The 21,623-nt window shown below is 36.4% G+C and overlaps 1 protein-coding gene across 1 annotated transcript in view; it reads right to left on the bottom strand.

Moving 5' to 3' along the window:
• THBS2 (thrombospondin 2) overlaps positions 1–21,623 on the bottom strand; it is a 56,126-nt gene that overhangs the window by 23,608 nt on the left and 10,895 nt on the right. The window contains exons 2-12 of the mRNA XM_072409352.1: positions 15,799–15,870; positions 14,541–15,097; positions 11,950–12,034; positions 4,559–4,746; positions 4,221–4,361; positions 3,248–3,341; positions 2,956–3,126; positions 2,704–2,880; positions 1,718–1,891; positions 459–586; positions 157–309 (exon numbers count right to left, since the gene is read on the bottom strand). Coding sequence (XP_072265453.1) covers positions 157–309; positions 459–586; positions 1,718–1,891; positions 2,704–2,880; positions 2,956–3,126; positions 3,248–3,341; positions 4,221–4,361; positions 4,559–4,746; positions 11,950–12,034; positions 14,541–15,097; positions 15,799–15,865 — 1,935 coding nt within the window. The 5' untranslated portion in view covers positions 15,866–15,870. The remainder of the gene's footprint in view (positions 1–156; positions 310–458; positions 587–1,717; positions 1,892–2,703; positions 2,881–2,955; positions 3,127–3,247; positions 3,342–4,220; positions 4,362–4,558; positions 4,747–11,949; positions 12,035–14,540; positions 15,098–15,798; positions 15,871–21,623) is intronic.

Raw genomic sequence — 21,623 nt, 5'->3', positions numbered from 1 at the left:
CCAAAGGATAGTAGTGAAGAAACAAGATGATCCAGTTACCAGCCATTCATTAGTTCATGTGTCATAATCTGTCACAACTGACTAACCGAGGATCTTGCAGATAGATTACCCTGTGACCACCTACTTTAACATTTTTTACAATTAAGGCTTACTCACTTGCTTGTCTTTCTGTGCAACTTCTAATCCAACCCCAAATGGTTGGTTGCCTTTGTAGCGAGGTGGGCATGGAAGGCATTGATAACCAGGATCTGTGTTCACACATCGATGGACACCACCAAGTCGGAAGCAAGCATCTGTAACCAGCGTACACTAGTACAAAAGAAGAATAAAGAGATTTGTGTTATTGATACAAATAATTGAAATATTTCTGGGTGATGTTTTTAAGCTATTAGTTCATCAGGCACATTTTTGGATGTTTAGAAGCTTTCTATTATACAACATTAGAGTTTATACTTCACCTCATCTAGATCCTCACAAAATGTTCCATTGCCAATGTAACCAGCTGGGCAAGCTCCACATGACCAAGATCCATCAGGGTAACTATTGCATTCTGCTCCAGGAAAGCAAGGATTTGATAGGCACCCATCTGTAAAAAACATACAGTTACATATTATTATCATACAAGTTGTAGAAAAAGACAGCTGTTGGGGTGCCTAACTGAAAACTGGCCTATGTGTAGAAAGCTTCAGTCCTTACTACTTGGGGACAATTGTATCTCCCATCCTATTGTGTGTAAATTCCCCCACCTCCTAGATTGTAAGCTCTTTGGGGCAGGGTCCTCTCCTTCTGTATCACTGTATTCATCTGTCATTTGGAACCCCTATTTAATGTACAGTGCTGCATAATATGTTGGCGCTATAATTATTATTATTATTATTAATAATAATAATAATAATAATAGTAGCTTGGCTGCTTTAGTCATTGTGGGGGCTGCCAAAAGTCCCACCGGGCTGTAAAGACTGCCTGGAAAAACTTATCCCACACCCTGCATTTAAAACAGAAGAATAATTTTGAATAATAAATGCAATATTACAATAAACAGAAATATTGTTTTGACTGTAGTAAGCCTGTATCGTTTTCCAGATCCCTAGTTAAAATCAAATATAACAGTTTATGACATGTTTCTAAACTCATTATCACATAATTTGTGTCTTTTTGCAATTCTTATTTTTTTATGCTGTGCATGCCATCAGTTTGTAATGGTTTAGATGTAAGTGTTGTGTTTCATTGTAGTTAGAACATATAAGGTTTCTACCCTGAAGCGGTAGTATTATTTACTTCCATGTTGGCTTTCACTAAGTAGATTTACAGTCACTATATCTGACGTTCCCAATAGACTGGATCTTTAGCCTTAGCCCCAAACTCTTAAACCATCTGAGGATTTTTTTCAGGAAATGCACTGAAGCTTACTATAATGTTCACACTCTGGCATTCGCTGCTACAAACATGTTGTCTCTAAGACTGGAATTTATACAAGCAGATGTTCTGCTGCTATTGAAAACAGAGCAAATTGAAAAACTCACTGAAAATCAGCTTGAGTCAGTTTGACCTCGCTGGTTCCATTTTTTACAACAAGAATTCATAACAAAATATCATACAAAAGTCAGTTATCAAAAACAATGCTAAAAAGCAAAAGCTGGCAAGCAGTCATATAGGTGACCTAGCTTTAGCACAAGCTGAGTTTCCGGTAAGAATATTGATCAGAAAATCTACTTACCAATTGGACAATCTTGCTTATTGCACATCTCCTTTTCTTTTGTATCTCCAGCACATTTCTTTCCTCCATATTGTGGTTTGGGGTTATTACAAATACGAGACCTGTCTCGCAGACCTCCTCCACAGGTAACACTGCAGCTAGACCATGGTGACCAAGGACCCCATTTACCATTAACTGAAATATATAAAAATTACATTGTCATATATCAAGAAAGTTTGATAGGAGTCAAAACTCTCACATTCCATCCCCTTACACTATATGAACTTCTCTGTTATGCTGTACATACATTGTGGAAGACTTTACAGAAAATAAATTACTTCATTGCAATTATGCAAAGCCCTGTCTGTGTTTTGGATTTTCTCTTAAGAACATTGAGGTAGCATACACTACAGATCCAGCTGGCTGGAACATTTCAGGCATTTAAAATGTCACTATCCTCTCTCGCACAAACAAATCATTATGCTCTGCCTGTGGGGAAATTGCTCATCAAGTGGATATGCACATTGACAGAAAAAAGAATCTTAGCTTTTCAGGTCTGATCTGTCTACCATCTGTATATGACCAGCTTTACTATTTTTACTCACTTCGCCATTCTCCTGGTAACTCTAAGTCTAAGTCCTGGCTAACTACTAGTCTGTCTATTATGTTTTTTAGTAAGAAAAATGCATTGATAGTAATAATGATAACTAATTGCAGCCAAGCTGCATTAAACTAATATGATTTAGACTTACATGATCCAGAAATGTATTTAGTAAATGAGAACATAAAGGACAAGTATTGATGAAGTTTTAAAATGAGGATGTAATTTCATGCTTTGTTTTTATTTCTTTATACATTTAATATGAATATACGGAGCCACATCTCAAGTATTTGTAAACACCCATACGTACACTATCCAAAAAGCAGGAAGTTATGGTCACTGTCAGCAGAGTAGAACGTTATATTAAGAAAACTATTAGGAGTATGATACTGCAGTATAAACATACTTGGACAAGGGACCCCTTCACATTCTTTTGTTTCCCGTCCAGTTCCAGTACAGTTCTTTCCCCCCAACTGTGGCTTGGGAGAATTACATAGACGAATACGGGTGATGTTGCCAATTCCACAGGTCACAGAACAGGCTGACCATGGGGACCAGTGACTCCAAGCACCATCTTGACGTACTATAAAAAAAGAAATGGTGTTTTTTTATTCAGTCACATGCCGCTAAATCATGATTACAACCATTAAACACTTACTGCGGTGGTCACATTTCCCAGGATTGCATGTCCTAGTTTGAATTGAGGAGCCTATGCAAGTATTACTGGTGACATCGCATGATCTTCCACGTTGTTGGGTTCCAGGGCCACAGGTTACAGAGCATTCTGTCCACTCAGACCATGGAGACCAGCCAGCTTCGTTATCTGCAGCTAGAAGATAAGGATGTATGAAGCAAGAACTAAGTTTTAGAATATTCACATAGAACAAGGGTCTTGACAATAGACAGAAATTCATTTTGATCTCTGTCTCCTGAAAGAATAAGTTACTTACGGGAACAGACGGGACAACACTCTCCTTCAAGAAAAGTTGGGTCATCACAATGCACAGCTGGACACGTAATCTGATGACAAACTGTCTTTGAGCTCTGTGGGGAGAGTGATAATTACACGTTCAACAGATTATTATAGCTATGCATAAAAATGTATTAATAATTTTATGGTATCAAACTCTAAAGTCTATTTTCAGCAACTGTGGAGACTTTTGTTTGGGGGATAACTGTCTGGGAGAAGATTTTCTATTACTTCCTGATTGATCTACAGTAAAGTAAGTGAAAAGAAGCCATCCCCCAAACTAAATCATACCAAATGAAACCAAAACAAAACTTTGGATTGAAATACCCTTTAAAGCAAAGTGGATTGTGTTTAAATACCCTAAGGCAATGTTTACATAGATATCTAGAAAAATATAAATGAATGCCTAAAAAAAACATTTAAGTAGTTTTATCAGCATCCTTGCTAAGTCTCCACAGCACTTGGTTGTCTTTCTTTCTAATGACCAGTAACAATCTTTCTTTCCACCAGGATGCTTTCTGTTAACTTCCCACCAGGGATTAGTGAGAATGCCTCTGGCATTCTGGCTAAAAGTTCCTCAAACTTCAGCTGGTTCTGAAAAATTTTGGTGAACCGATTTTGCAAAACCATCAGGAAAATCGAGGAAATTATAACAGGAGGATTCACAGGATTCCCTGGGAATCCTCCTGTTTACGATCCCCGGGGCACTAAAGGTTAATTAACCTCTAGTGCCCGGGGATCTCCTCAATAAATGCGGCCGTGGCCGCATTCATTGAGAACAGTGTGCAATCCCCGGCACTAGAGGTTAATTAACCTCTAGTGCCCCTGGGATCGCACACTTTTGCTGGGTAAAGGACCTCTATTGGTGTCCATCTGAGCAAGGCTTCAGTAATCAGATTTACTATCGTATGACCTGACACATATATCACAATCCTATTTTGTGGCATATTTACCTGACAGGTGCATTTGGTACAACTGTCAACAATCCAGTTTTCATTATCATTGAACACACGTCCATCCTGCCAGCACATTGATTGGTTTTTCAAGGTTCTGTTGGGCCCAATCAATTCCCATAACTCTTGATTTTCTTCAGACTGAAATGAATTGAGACGTAAGCGAAATATTATTAATGTTATTATTATAACACATAATAATATGTGTTTTATTTGTTTATGTTCCACCAATATATTACAAAGAGCTTAACAGTAATGTAAATACGAATGTCTATTTAAAAACAATACAGTTGCTAATGAGATTTACTTACTGTAATTAATTGATAAACTATATTTACCACTTTCTGAAGATTGTCAAGCAGGTTATTGACAACAACACGCAGTCCAGAGAGTTCCGTGAACATAGTGCTTAACTCATCACAGGATTTGTCACAGAAGTCTATCTGTCTATCTTCTTTCTTCCCAACATATTCAGTTAATGGAGGGAGATGAATCATTTCTGTTTTTTCGTTGATGGCATTGTCGCCTAAAAAGATAAAAGCATTTTAGGATTAAGTTTTCAGAAGTTCAAAGTGTTTTTTTTAACCGGCATTGTCTACATTTTCAGGGGTTCACCACTTTTTGTTGATTGTGGAAACAGTCAAGTACAAAAATATGGTGTCAGTCTGGAACCCACGGTATTTTAGGGAAAACCTCTGAATGGATATAAAACCTCTGTAATAGATAAAGTATCCATCATGTTACAATTATTAAAGGCCAGGGAAGACTAAAACTGTTCCAAAGTGAAAAAGTCTACTCAAAGGTGTCGGCCTATACCTGTAGACCTTTGAAGCTGAATTATAGTCAGCACCTTTATCTACCATCAATACTCTCCTCCTTTGCAATGTTCTCTGCTACTTTTGTAATCAGTTTGACACTGTACTGTGTTATTCTTCTTCTTAGCACCTGTGATGTCCCTACAGGGGCTGGTAAAGATCTATCTTTGGAAACCAGGAGTCCAAAATCTCTGTAACCGGTGACAAATTCGAGACCAGGAGTGTGTCAGAGCAGGAAAGGGGAGGAATCTTTCTGGGGGCTCTCACAGTTCCACACCCTATAGCCAATAACTGTTTCAGAGACAATAACTATGAAAATCAGAATAACCTTCTCTCTTGCCTTAACATAACACTGAACTTTGGGTAAACCTAAAAGTTAAATTTAACTTAAATAAAATAGATGAAACAGAACAGAATTATAACACCATGGTGGGGGCTTGCTCCCAGTGTGCAGCATTGCCTCTCACACACTGGGAGTGTCCATTTATTAAAGTTCTCAAAAACCGGAGAAGATAGACTATCCCAGGGAAATGTGGATGATCCAGAAAACCTGGAATGGATTTCCCAAAAAGAATTTGCTATTAGTAGCCAAAAAGTTTTAAGACTGGACCATATCCATTCCATGTTTGCTGGATCGCCCAGGTTCACTCATGATAGTCCATCTTCTACACTCTTGCAGAATAAATCAGGCCTACTGTATCAGTATATAGTCATTTCTGGACAAACTGCATTTGTTTCCAGACCACCCCAGGCAATGCCCATACATGAAACTGAAACTAAATTACTCATGATGATCATTGTAGTTCATCTGACAGGAAATTAGATGGGCTCATGATACTTGCTCCAGCTTCTAATGAATGTTGTGTCAGTGTTATCACAGTGTTCAGGGAAATGGGGACATATTGCATAGGACAAGAGATGACTCTCTACAGTGCGTGTTGCAGTTTGTGACAGTTAACCAGGTGAAATCACAGAAAAATTGTTCTAGTTATACACAGGCAATGTTTTTCCATTGTGGCAAAAAATGTTCCTGTTTTCTCAGCACAATTAGGGGTGAATGGCACATAAATGCCATCCAAGGTTTCTAAAATTGGCCAAGGAAACAATTTTCAGTGATTTCTCCCCCAAAACAGTAATTTTTTAAATCTGAATACCAATTTGAAATTTCCAAATCTGGTCAGATATCTTGACCAATCTGAATCAATTCAACTCAGATTTTTTTGTAACATCTCACTGCAATAACTTTCAAAATGATGGTATTATTATGGGCATGATTTTGTAAAGTTCTCTGAAACTGGATAAAATAGACTATCATGGGAAACCTGGGTGATCCAGCAAACCTGGAATGGAATAGGTCATTGACTGAAAACATTTGCTAACTAATAGCAAATGGTTTTTTAATAAATCCTTTCTGGATCACCCAGGTTTTCCCATGATAGTTCATCTTCCTAAATCTTAGAGAGCTTTACCAAATCAGGCCCTGTGTATCACTTTAACTCCAAATGTTCCTAAAGTCAAGTACTAAAATAACAGTGCACACTTTTACTGGACACATTTACGTATTTTAAGTTTTGTTTTTCAACGAGTCTGCTGTGTGGGAGGTTTTTTTTAAATGGCCTCAGCTGTTGTTTATTCTATCATGACAAGCAAACAGTGAAGTAATAATGTACATAGCTGCTGTTTGTTTAGATTGTCACACAACATTTAGTTTTTCAGAGCATTTAAGTGTAAAGCACTCTCAGGACCTTCTTAAGAAAGGCTATTTAAGTTTGCAAGGGGAAACACTTTGTTATCAACTTTAAAAATCAGACACATTCACATAACCAGGTAATGTAAAAGGATATTTAAACACAATAACAAAAAATAAAAAAACCCTTGTGCTGCCTTCATTTTTTTACGCTAAAAACATTTGGATCAAGTACAGAAAATACTTGTAAATATTGCCAAAAATGAACTATCCTCACTTTCTGCAAACTAAAAACCAAGCACAATTTAAAGATAACAAGAGGAAAAAATGTATGTATTCCCAATCAGAAGAATTGCCTGGATGATAACCATGGCTCTCCCCACAGACACAGTAAAATGAGTAGGCATAGCCATTCTAGGGCCAAAAGTGTCTTCTTTACAAGGTTTCCAGGTAAAATAAATATAAATAAGGATGAAAAAAACTAATGTAACTGCCATATGTACATACTGGTAATCTGAGATAGAATAACCTTTTCTCTTTGGATTTAGATATTCCTTCACAAGGGAATGAAGGATGATATTCTGATCTGACCAGTAAAAATATGAAAGACATATCAGATGCAAACTTAAATATATGGCAAGTTTGAAAAAATTTCATCCCCCCCTATTCCCATCATCAGCTATAATTCTACTTGTTGGCCAAATCTTTACCTGGTTACATTCTAAGCTGATCAACTTTTCTTAAGTTTCCAACTCTCCTGTTCTTCCATAACTCACAGATACCCTATGTCCTGGCTTCGGAGCACTCTACTTTAATGTCTTGCATTTCATCCTCCCATGTAATCTCTTCCTTCAACCCTTGGCTGGTATATCCAGGTTGCCAAGTTTTGGCAACACAATCCATCACAAACTATCATGCTTTTATTGGAATTTAAAGACTGTAAATAGGGAACTGGTAGAGGGGTCTGCAAACCCCATACTAGTTTAATGCTGCACTAAAAGCTTAAAGCAATGTTAGGGCACTAAAATTGAAGAGAAGGTAAAAATGATAAAGTGCCAGTGTAAGGTGGAATAGCTGTTTATTTAGAATAAAAATGTGAACCCAGTTTCATAGTAGTTGTTCACGCCAAACCAACGATTGGTAATACTTGATTATTGGACTAGTTGCATAAAAGAGAAGTTAAAGTTGTCTGGGAATCAGTTTCATACAGCCTTGGCAACTCTTCCCTTTGTATCAGACAGTTTCTTCATTCATATATGCAGGCAAATGGAAAATGCATTATTCTCTGGAAAAAAGACTAAATTCCCCAAATGTATTGTATTAGCCTTAATATTGAATCATTGGATCCAGGTCTAGCCAGAAGAGGATTTTCTGAAAATAACATTTTCAAAAGCTCCCACTCCTGGCATTTAGGCAGCCTCATATTCTCAGACAGAAATTCATTAAAAAAGGACACTTCACACAGACAATAATAACAAAGACAGAGACAGCAGACTATGCAGGCATTCACTCTATAAACTATGTGTCCATATCAATAACTCCACTATCAAAAATAAGACCTTCAGCTTTATTAGCTGCACTGGGAATGCGGTGTATATGATATAATATAATCTGGGAAGGTATACAATGACAAACTGAAATGAACAGATATTTCATGTTGCTAGTTGCATAGTGGCTTTACAATGGGATAATTCTGGATAAGTACAGTTCTAAATTATTATACATTATACATTACATTCTACATTCTACATTTATTAAGGAATATACTACACCAGAGTGATCCCTGACACCCAAGCAGAAAAAGCTAAAAGTTGTTAAGTACACAGAAATACTTTTTAGACCACATAAGGAAAACAGAACTAATGATCAGAATAAATAACCCCTACCCTCTCTCTCTCTCTCTCTCTCTCTCTCCCCCCCCCCCAAAAAAAAACCCAAATAGATCTGCACTAGCCTGGCTCAATATTCTTTGATCTTTGGGCACTCTTCTACAACGAGTACTCTATGTATAATAAAAAAATATATAAGGGATCAGAATTTGAGGTTTTATCACAAGCCCATTAGCAGCCATTGGGGGGCACTCTTTTTCCCAGTGCACATTTTGAAACTGCTAGTGTCAGCTTCACCAGCAGCAAAGTTTCAGAAATTAAAAGCAGTTTAATTTGTTCTACAGAACTAGAACATACGTTTATAAATGATAGGGTATCTTTAATGGTTCAACCACTGAAAAGATCTATTTGAGATGCCCCAGAACAAAATAAACTTGTCTTAGAGATTTCACATATTTCCTGTTTGGTCTTCAAGACATGAAGTTATGGGACGTTTTCCCAATGAGACAAAGACAACAGAAAAATTCTTCTCTACTATAAATACACAAAATTGTTCTGATCTGCACAGAAGACACAATTCTGTGTAAAAGCTTGTTTTCAGTAGCATTAGACACTTTATTATTATTATTAATAAACAGGATTTATATAGCGCCAACATATTACGCAGCGCTGTACAATAAATAGGGATTGCAAATGACAGACTAATACAGACAGTGATACAGGAGGAGAGGACCCTGCCCCGAAGAGCTTAGACCTTCAGCTTTATTAGCTGCACTGGGAATGCGGTGTATATGATATAATATAATCTGGGAAGGTATACAATGACAAACTGAAATGAACAGATATGTCATGTTGCTAGTTGCATAGTGGCTTTACAATGGGATAATTCTGGATAAGTACAGTTCTACATTATTATACATTATACATTACATTACACATTATACATTTATTAAGGAATATACTACACCAGAGGGATCCCTGACACCCAAGCAGAAATAGCTAAAAGTTGTTAAGTACACAGAAATACTTTAGACCACATAAGGAAAACAGAACTAATGATCAGAATAAATAACCCCCCCCCCCCAAAAAAAAAAAAACCTGAATAGATCTGCACTAGCCTGGCTCAATATTCTTTGATCTTTGTGCACTCTTCTACAACAAGTACTCTGTGTATAATAAAAAAATATATAAGGGATCAGAATTTGAGGTTTTATCACAAGCCTATTAGCAGCCATTGGGGGGCACTCTTTTTCCCAGTGCACATTTTGAAACTGCTAGTGTCAGCTTCACCAGCAGCAAAGTTTCAGAAATTTCAGAAATTAAAAGCAGTTTAATTTGTTCTACAGAACTAGAACTTACGTTTATAAATGACAGGGTATCTTTAATTCTTCAACCACAGAAAAGATCTATTTGAGATGCCCCAGAACAAAATAAACTTGTCTTTCACATATTTCCTGTTTGGTCTTCAAGACATGAAGTTATGGGACGTTGTCCCAATGAGACAAAGACAACAGAAAAATTCTTCTCTACTATAAATACACAAAATTGTTCTGATCTGCACAGAAGACATAATTCTGTGTAAAAGCCGGTTTTCAGTAGTATTAGACACTTTAGGACATTCTATTAGATACTTTTTACACCATGATTAGCACAATTATTTATTAATTTAAAAGCAATGACAGGTCCTCTTGAATTTGTAACTTAAGTATGTAAAACCAGCATTTTTTTAACCTCAAATCTGTCATTATCTCAGTGAAGCGTTCTCATTTGCTTGATCTAAGGAAACTGAACAGCAAAGAAAGGTTGCTACTTGGCTTGCAGTCAACAACCCATTAAACACTAAATCCCTTTATGGAATGTGCTTGGATTCTGTGTATTAAATCCACACCTAATCTTGTTGTGTATTGGCTTGTTAGGAATACAGATCTGTGGGCCAAGTGTGATATCAATTCAGCTGCACCAGTTTATGTCTTCCCCACCTTTATATAGATTTACTAACAAACAAGAATGCTCAGAATGCTTGTAAAGTATACATTGCAAAATGTCATTTTGTTTAAATGTTTAGCTGTTGCTATAAATATGTACAGGGTAAAAAATGTGTTGTCTGAGCTTTTCTGCAAACTAGTCCACAACATCTGCATAATAGTTGTTATTTACATGAATCATCAGGATTTAAATATCTCTCTATAGCTGAAACTTGAGAAAATTATGGATGTGCAAATCAAAGGACATCTTTTCCTTTTTCATTAGCTTTTCCTACCATTTTGGCATTTAAAGAAGTCCCAGGAGGCATTTATTTAATTAATCATTATCAGTCCAACGTATATATATTGCTACCTCCCTGGTTTTGGTAAATGGGCCATCAAATTCCACCCAATACAAATTTGAACTAGATAAATGAGAACTATCTTCCACAATGTGGCTCAGTGAGCCATGTTATCAATTGACCGACAGATCTACAGTAACTCTAGTCAGCACCTTTAAACCTCAGAAAGAATAGGGATTTTTCAGTTCACATACTGGCCCTGATTTAATAAAGTTCTCCAAGGCTGGAGAGGATACATTTTCATCAGTGAAGCTGGGTGACCCAGCAAACCTGGAATGGATCTGGTCCAGGATTGAAAACATTTGCTAACAAATAGGTAATGACTTTTAGGAAATCACTGATGAAGTGTATTCTCTCCAGCCTTGGAGAACTTTAATAAATCAGGGTCAATGCCTCTCCCACACTGTTTTAGCACACAAGCATTTTTGGGCACATTTGCATACAGGCCACCGTAGGAAATGGCCATACCACGAACCTGACACTAAATAAGTGATAGGACAGAAAAAAACAAGGGCAGCTCAGATAAGGAGGAGTGGGGGATCAGAAATAAAATGAGGTGGGTTCAAAATATCTGCTGTATATCTGTTTAATAAAATTTTGTCTGAATTCTTCCAAATTCTTCCAAAGTTTTATATAATAAAATAGCATTTTTCAGTGAATATAGTTAAGAATTTTGTGTTGTGAATAGAAGATTACATGAGTTATATGCTTGTTCTGGGTCAATGATTCAGAAGGAGGTAAAGTAAAAGGATCAGAATACCAACCTGGTCAGCTGTATATTATATAACAAAGCCAGCAATGACAGCTTACATCATCTATCAGAACCGGTCCACTTTAAAAAAAGTGGCGATTCTATTTTTCAACTTTTCTAAATTTGGGTATTTGAAAACAAACAATATTCAAAAATGTATTTTTTTAGAAAATCATCTTCAATTAGAAGTTTTTGATAGCAGTGTTGGCAAGCATATTTTGTTTGCATATAATCTTGTACACTCCTTAGTAATGTTAAAGACAAAGTAGTAGCAGACCCAGTTAAATTATTGTATATTTGCATGCTTGTGAAAAGCTGTACCTGTGTGTCCAAGCTGACAACCTTTCTTCTTCAAGATGTCTTCGAGTGGAGTGTCAAAGATTAGCCGAACATTTTGAAGTAGTCCCTGAAGGTGTAATTAAAAATACAATACGTTTGGTACAACTCACAAGGTAGCAAACATTTTAGCATCTTGGCACTCCCTACATATCCATTCCCTATGTTGCCTATACAACATTAGGCCACCCCTCCTTCTACTCTTGTCTTTCTGGCCCTGTATTTCACACTTGGATGGGCCAGGGTATATAACAAGGTAACAAGAGATAACAGGCCCACTACTTTTTCTTTTATGGACTGGTATATCAACTTCAGATAGACCAAAATTTTTCTAGTTTATATTTCTGGAGGACTCTTCAATTAAAGCATTTTTGCACTTACTCAAATTATTTGTTAGACCTTTATCTCAATTAAAAAAGCTTGTTGGTGTAATTCACCTTAGGGGTACAAACCTCACATGACACATCGCCCCGAACCTTTGTTCTGAAATGGGAACGTGACTTCAATTTGACCTTTTCAGATCAAGAGAACACATTTTACACCTCAGCCATTAAGCCTACCCTAGCAATGAATACCATGACCTGACCTAGAAATTGTTATTGAAATGGTACAGAACTCCATTGTTCCCTTCCAAAATGTACCCACATGTTCCTTCTATTTGTTGGAGACTTCATGATAACTCTATCCTTAATGAAAGAGCTCTCTTGCAAATCTTTGAGATGTCCAGGAAACACTACCAGCATTACTAATTACAACATTTACTGAATGCTGATATAGCTTGTTATGTGGAGACCATCACCCCCCCAACTCTCCATCAATGGTTTACCAGGGTGAATAGCATTAGGTGTATAGAAGATTTGATAGCTTTTGGGGTTCACTGCTTGGATAGCTCTGGATGCATCTGGTACTAATGGACCCAATTTGGCTCTTTAGCAGACTATTTGGCAATGTTGTGCCAAGACACCCCAGCTACCAGTGTATGCATGTATTGCTTTCATACAATAAAATCAATCTGCACTTCTTGTGGCATTCCTGATTTTAGACCCTATATTCATTCCTAAGGAAGCAGCTCAGTCCTGCGAAACCCCTATAGTGAAATTGTTCCAAAGAGAAACTTTCATAGGGCTGATAATGATATAATATACAAAAGGGTCTACAAACACCCATGTATTTTCATTATAATTTGTTTTTGTTATCACGTATGTCAAAACAATTTAACTTGTTTTTTTATATATGTCTTTCTGATGGTTTCTGATCCCTTTAAAAGTCCTACTTTTTCTGAACCACTTGTATTCTTTACTTCTTTTATCATTTTTTATGGAATGTGGTTTGTATATTCAAATTCTATCTTTTGGGATCCATTGATATTCTAAAGATTTGGATCAACCTAAATAAAAAATGAGATTTTGTTTCCATTGTTCTTATGCTATATAAAGTAGACCACGCATACAATTTTTGACTTGGTATTTTCAAGAAACAGTGACATAATATACCCTCTATTTCAAAGCCTCTCTCCAGTTTGTTTTCCTACATTTTTTATTCAGCTGTCATGAATGAAGAAAAATAAATGCACATTTTGAGTCACTTGAAACAGAGTTTACAAATAGTTGTATACTGTCTTTCCACTGTTATGTGACAGTTCTGGACCAAACACTGGAGAAAGGGGAGTGAGTCATACACTCCAAGGACTACTCATTGCAGAGTTATGCCTGTTCTCTAGGTGATATTGATTATTAGGCCTAAAAGTGAGGGCAAATCTACCCATCTGAGACAAAGATGAAAATAAACCCTGTAATGTTTAAAATTCGGTAATGTTTTGCTGCAACAAAACTCTGCATGGAATTTTTGATGCAGAAAATGTGAAAATGGGTAAGGATAGTCATGCAATCTACAATCAGATTTAGACCTACTATCAACCATATAGTGAAAGGGCCTGCATGGTTTAATAATAACTAATCTGTTTGTTTAGGCTTGTCCTCTTATTACATAGTTTTGGTAACTGGTAACTCCGTTTTGGTAGAACTGATACACTTTACCATTTCCCTATATAAATCCTAGAGCAGGGAAGGTTAATACCTCTGTCGGTTAGTTTTTTGATGTCTTGATAGGGAGAACCTTTTGTTCTGGTGACAAGTCCAAAATGATGTTTTTTGCATCCCTTTTTCTTGGTGAAAACAGTCATAAAGATAAGCCCTAAGTTTACTCCTTCAAGTAAAGTACATCTATAGTGAAAACTAGCATAAAGTGGGATTATAAACCCTGTCTGAGTCTTGCTGCTGTCCAAGGCTCTTTGAAGGAGATTTCCTTTCATTTCTTGTCCCAGGGACAACAATTGTCCATAAGGAAGTAAAGGACACTCTACAATAGCAACAGATTGATCTATTTCTTAAAGTTAATAAATATATTACTGGTATTGGCAAAATAATCAAATAATTGTAGGAATACCAAGCTAGAGGATTCTTGAAAATAAACTATTCTAAAGTTCTATAATTGGAATGCCAAAAATAGTTCAATGTACTGGTCAAATAAAACAAGACGGAACAGAGTGTTACTTTCACACCTTTGCATGTGCTTACCCTATAATGGTTTTCTCGTATTGAGCCCCTTGCCAAAAACATTTTGTTGTTATCTCCTTTCAGGTGCTCGTAGAAAGTTTCCTCCAGGCGGAAACTGTCCATGAGGTCACAACCAACATAGAGGTTGAAGTTTTCACCCGTCAGCTGAACAGTAATATTTTTCCACTGAGAGTCTGCCAGGTCAACATCCTCCAAGGATATCACATTCTGGGTCCCTTCTACCCAATAAATTAAGTCCAGAGTATTGGCTCGTCCATTTGACACAAGTTCAAACATTCTGTTGGAAATGCCAGGTCCCTCTATGGAAAGAAGCGTTCCTCGGTTTTGTTTGTCTTGTTTTATGGAAGCAGTTAAAATAAAACCTTCATTTAGCTGCATCAGATGGAATATTTCCCTCATCTTTTCAGATTTAACAGGGGGTATGTGATCAAACCGGAGGAATCGATATGCTGGAAAATTTGGATCGGGTCCACGAAACATTTTGACACCGATGGTCTTCTTGTTTATATTACTAATTTCAAATAAATCAAACGTCGTTTCATCCTCCCCATTTTCATCTAATATTAGAAAGAAATGACATAGTTATTGCAATTGTAGTTCTTAAGTTAGATTATATACATTTTCTTTTACAGAAAACATCCCTATATCTTTAGCATCAAGCATTCATTCAAATATATCATAACAGAAAACAAGTTGGCAATCATATAATTTTATTGTTAGTGGTAAACAATGTCATACATGAGTACATTGAATTCCATTAAAAAATAAAAACATTTCGTTTGGGGTAATGATAAATCAATATACAAATCAAATGAGTAAAAAAAAAGTGTCACACACGTGTGCCCACTCTTACTTTAAAAGAATTATTTGGTGGTCCATGGAAAAAGAGAACATGTCTCCTGTATGTAAGGGAGGGTCAGGGCAGTGGGTGGGTTGTCTCTCTGAACACAACCCACCCACCGGGTGGGTTCTGGTACCATAACATCACTCTGGGGGAAGTTTCTTCCCTTTTGAGTGACACATAGGCAGGGGTGTAGTGGGGCCAGCATGTGCCATGCCCCCTCTACACCCCTTAAGATAACACCACCTCAATGTGTGTACTTAGCTTTCATTTGTGTGTTTATTAGAAAAACAATTAAGTTTAGTCTTGTGGAGTTTTTTTTATAGGTACAATGTATTTTATACGTTGATATTATTTATAAATAAATTACATTATTATACTATATTAATTATTATTGTAGTAATATAATTGTCTTACCTTGAGCATTCAGGAAAGCCCAAAAACAAAGAAAGATAAGAAGCCGCTCCAAAGTTTTCTGTAACATAACCCCTATAGACAAAAAATACAGATTTAGAATTCAAGTAACTGCATAAATAAGAGCTGTGACTACATTTTCTACATTTCTTTCCAATCAACTAGACCTGGAATTGGTTTAGAATGTTGGGTCAATATTAACAATAAAAAAACTAGGAAAAACAAAGAAAAATACAGACATGATACCTATGCAAGGATTTCCCAAAATTAGGGCACACAAAATAGTTGGGTTACAATTTCATTATTCCCAAAAGATGTCTAAAAGAGGTAAATTAGTAAGAAAAAGTAATAATTTAAAAGGACTGCTGTGTCTTTATGGGAAACCAGAAACTTACATTTAAAGCAATATAAATATTTACGTTTGTGCTCCAGAACACCAACTAAACTGAAAAGTATGCAGCAATATACATATTATATGCCAACCAATTTACAAAGTATTGGAAAGATTTTCAGCCATTGTGATTTTCAAAGCTACTGCACAACATCATCCTAGGAGCATGCTAAGCTTACATTTAAATCTCACTTTTTCCCAGTAACATAACAGAATGAGATCATTTCATGAATGAGTAATATGGGTCCTCAGAAAACTGGATGTTAATAGAAGAGTGCAGAATAATCCAAACTCACAGAAAACCCACGCATTGCCTGCACTTCAAAAATACCCTAATTTGATAATCAGGCTTGGTGATAAAAGAAGAAGGGGATAGTACTGATTAAAACAGACAGAGCAAAGAACACAGACAAACACAATTATTAATATATGTGAATACATATAGAAAAAAAACAGGACTCTATTGTCAATTCTCAGATTAGTGCAAAATCACATCTTCAAATGGGATTACCAGTAGGTATGTTGACATAGAAGGAGAATGAGTATTTAAAAACAACATCTAAGGATAGCAGTACTTAACTTTCATCTAAAATACATAGAAACCCTATAATCCTCCAGGACAGCTATCATTTATTGGGATAGGGTCTTTATTATATAATCTGTTCTTGTGTGCACATACAATTTTACAATCCCAATATCAATATACTGTATTAAAAGCTCTCGGGTGGAGAGAACAGAATCCTGACAGGCTGCCATCTCTCTAAACAAACAGCATATGTTTGCAAGTTGTTATAAACCAACTAAAACCTGACTTTAGAGTATTTGTTTTGGTCCTTTTGAGACAAAATGCCATCACATAAAAGCAGTTGAGGGGGAGACTTGTCCTAAAACTTTCAGTGGTTACTAGGGATATATAAATAGTCCACCGTCTGGGCATATGTGCGCATTAAAGCAGCCCTGTCGGCATCCTCATCTAACTCTGCAAGTCCAGGTTACACTGGAACAAAAACTTAATAAAGGTATATTGTACTTCTCACTTACTCAGGTCCCTATTGTTTGAATCTCTTCAATCACCTAGACTCATCTACCCCAATATTAGCTAAATGTTCTCAACAAAATACCCCTGAAGAAGCCAATAAGTGAAACATGTTGGGATAATAAGACATTTGGTGCTGATATAATAGGGGACCTTATGTATAGGTAATGGTCAGATGCCCCAGACTTTTCAAGGGGGCAGGACCATCAGTAACTACCTACTCCCCATGTAAATAGTAATGGAATCATGTTATCATGTTACCTGTAATCTTTATGTGTAATTAACCAATACAAGCTAAATTGCCAATTGAAAAAAAAAAACATTTCTTCATATCTGATTTTTTATTTATGAATATCTCATACTGCCATGAGAGTGGGGTTTGGCTATTTTGTAACATACTAATGGAGATCAGTATGTATCCCTCCTGTTTCTCCTGTTTCATAACCAATGTAATTTAAGGAAAAGGGACTGTAAAGCTAAGGTATGAGGCAAATGAAGTGGAGTCTAGCCTAAGATTTATAGACACTACAAAGAAGACAGGGAGCATGACTAATGAATTTAATGGCCTCCATACTTAGGTACAATTGCTACTACTACTGTACCTTACTGTAACTGGTGAATACCAGTGCACTCTCTCTACCCTAATTTGCTTAGTGAACCTGGCTCCTACTGATTTTTGATGTGCAAGAGATTATGTAAAGACATAAAAACCAGGATAAAAATTGTTTTCAAAGATGCCATTTTTAAATATATACCTACACGGTTGGCTTAGTGGCTAGCACTCTTGCCTATGCAGCTCTAGGTCACAGGTTTGAAACTTGGTGGGGGCATAATCTGCAAGGAGTTTGTATGTTCTCTCATGTTTGCGTGGGTTTTCTCCAGACACTCCGCTTTCCTATCACGTCCCAAAAACATTGAGTTGGGTTATTTGGCTTCCCCTCAAAAATTTTTTTTAGAATGTGGTAATGATATATGACTATGATGGGGCATTAGATCGTGAGCCCCTTTGGGGTACAGTTAATGATATGACAACGGACTTTGTAAAAATCTGCATAATTTATTGGCACTAGATTAATTCTAGTTATTATTAAGTAATACACTAAAAGGTTGATTTGTTTAGGATTAAACTTGATCATTCACTGACTATCAATCACTGTGCTTCTTAGCGGTTAAACTTTTTTTTAAAAAAATTGGATGGTAAATTATTTCTCAATGTTCAAGTTCGAAAAAATATGTATAGTTTTGGAAAAAGCTGTAATACACTATAACAATTAAAAGACACCAATTCAAAGCCTAATTAACTATTTTTTCATTCAGTCAGCATTATAGACACTAACTCATATTGAAAAAATGTGCAAGGCTGCAAATATGTATTTATACTTCAACAGCATGTGGGTCAAGCCAAATATCCTAGTAGCGTATCCATACATTTATAGAGTTGCTGTGAATGATTTTCTTTATGCACAGTCATATTGTAGACCACACACGCAGAATATCTGCCATGTAAAGTTAGCCTTTTTCTTGGTCCTTTCTCTTTTTCTTGCACTTTTAGCCTTGGTAAAGTCCATCTCCACTTATTTATTTTTTATATACACACACTATTCATTATAAAAAATATGCAAAATCCCATTTCAATTCAGCATAAAAATATACACATTCTACATTTGGCACATTTTTGTTTTGCAGAAATTCCCCACTGACTTAGTTTGGGCTCAGTACTTACTCGGTATGCACAACTTCTGCACAAATCTGTTTGTTGGATTATTAGGTAAAAAAAAGACTCATGAAAACAAGCAAAAAAAAATGCTGTACTAATGCTTGTGACAGATTGCATCACATTTGTAATGCTTTATTTTGTTAACAGTCACACTTAAAAAATTGATTTACCTTTGTCAAATGTTGATTACTCGACATTTCTTTTTAAAAGAATTTGTAAAAGACTGATTAATGAAAGCTCTCCAAAACTTGAGACCATAGACTATCATGAGAGAATCAAGTTGATCCAGTAAACCTGCAAGAGATCCGGTCCAGGATTAAAAACATTTGCCAATAAATACCAAATGATTTTTAAGAAATCCTTTCCAGGTTTGTTGGATTACCCAGGTTCTCCCATGATATTCTATTTTCTCCAGCCTTGGAGAGCTTTAATAAATCAGGCTCATGGTTAAGTTTGTTCCAACAGCTTCTGGTCCTATTTACCCTGAGCCAAACCAACAAACTAAGTGAGCCTAAGTGAATAAACCTATTGCTGTCCCAGTATCACCAGTTTAGCACCTTTCAACTTGGAAATTGCCTTTGAGAAAAAATCTGTTGCACCCACAGTTCACCTCGTGGTAAGAAAAGCATGGAATATTAAGCCAAAAAAATCAAAAGGATAGCGAGGCAACATATGCTCTGCAGGAAAGAGATCAGGTCATGATACACTGACTAAGAGCGATATATCTGCCAAGTCATACAGCTTCTAAAATAGAAGCTCCCAAATCTTGCCTCCCGCAAACTAGAAATGTGGATTTATGTAGAAGAAACCAAAATAGTTAATAGAAATACACACATTGCTGAGGATAAGGGAAGGAGAACTACAAACCAATGGATATACCAAAACTACAAATGATTCTCAGCAAAAAAAATATATATTTTCTCTAACACCAAGAAAAGATAAATAGGTAATAAAACCACCTCAAATTGATTCATAATTCTGCAAGAAGAATCAAGATTTGCATATAAATATGGCTGCATAAAGATCATTTTACCATTTGTTTTTTTACCAAAGGCAACTTATAGAGCCTGATTTAAAACTCTCCAAGACTGAAAAAGATAAACTATCAAGGGTGAATCTGTGTGATCCAGCAAGTCTGAAATAGATCTGGTTCAGGATTACAAATATTTGACAACAAATAGCAAAAAAAAAAAATCCATTCTACGTTTGCTGGATCTTCTCCCATGATAGTCTATCTTCTCCAGTCTTGGAGAGCTTTAAGAAATCAGACCCATAGTATATAAATGATGTCATTTGGAAACCCTCAAAAACATTGTTTGATGTACATTTCTATGCTAATAGGTCACAGCTATATTTATTTTTTAAACCTGGAGCAACAGAACAAGCTCCAGCCATAGACGTCTGCAAAAGTGGATGAATGACAACTGGCTGAAACTAAATGCTGACAAGACTGAAGTACTTGTCATTGGAGGTCAGTGCCTGGAAGCAAAACAGCTCCACTCCAAGTCATCATCATTGGGGGTAGGGAGCACAGATCTATATAGCTCTGACTATGTTGTCAAGTTGTGTGTATTAGCTGCTAGGGAATTAAACTTTACAAATAAAATATTTGCCGTTGTGCAATCTTCTTACTTTTACCTAAGAAATACTGAAAAAAGATGAACAATTCATCCCTCGGAAGATATGCCAACCCTGGTTCATGCTATCATGGCTGGACCAATACAACGTTCCCCACACAGGCCTTCCACATCCTTCCACAAGGACCTGCACTACCTACAGTTAGTACAAACCAACCTGCTATTGTCACATAACTCGGATTCTTTAGTCATTCCACTGGTTGCCCATTTCAATACCGGCTCGCTGCCATTTAAAACAGTCCAGGCCCCTAATTTTTGGAAAGATACTACTGCATCTGCGCTGTACTTTCCATACTCTTCGATCAGCAGGATGTAATAACCTAGGCATCCTCAAAGTGCACATTAAAACATTTGGAACTACAGCCTACAGCTCCTATCCAATGGAACTCCTTGCCCCACTCAATAAAGACAGCTCCATCCCTGAAGGTGTTTAAATCTAGACTGAAAACCTACCTGTTCATTTTGATATTTATACAGCTTTGTCAACTATGAAGAATCCACCCACCACCAATATTTCACATGCCACTAAAAATGCACACCAGATGCACTGCCGAGGCATGATTTCCTCACTTGCCTTCCTATTTTTAAAGCAAGCCCCCACTGATATACCGTATATATTCTTTTTCAGACAAGTATGCATTATTTTATTATTCAGGTTGTTTTTGTACTTGTATAGCAGCAAGACCGAACTCGAAAATAAGACTTTAAAACACTCAGGATTTCATTTGACAATGTTGTATGCCTTAGGGTTCTAAATGAATTTGTCAGTTACAGACAGTGTCAGTGTTTTTGGAGGTATTTATGGCATTTTAAAAACAAATTTGACACACAGACATGAACCATAATGGTCTTTGAGTAGTATGGGTTTAGACTGCGCAATGCAGCAAGTACATATGAAAGAGGTTTTGATGGAGATTTCTATCTTAAGCTCATAATCCAGGTCATTTATCACAGACATTACAAAATATCAGTTTAGCTGTGTGCAGTCTGCAGCTGCTTCCACAGTATACATCTATTGCAAAATTATTATTGTTATCAAATGTATCA

This window comes from Pyxicephalus adspersus, chromosome 4 (genome assembly GCF_032062135.1).
Source record: "Pyxicephalus adspersus chromosome 4, UCB_Pads_2.0, whole genome shotgun sequence".
NCBI lineage: Eukaryota > Metazoa > Chordata > Amphibia > Anura > Pyxicephalidae > Pyxicephalus > Pyxicephalus adspersus.
The sequence above is the reverse complement of the archived record's forward strand: the minus strand, read 5'-3'. Positions and strand labels throughout refer to the sequence as shown.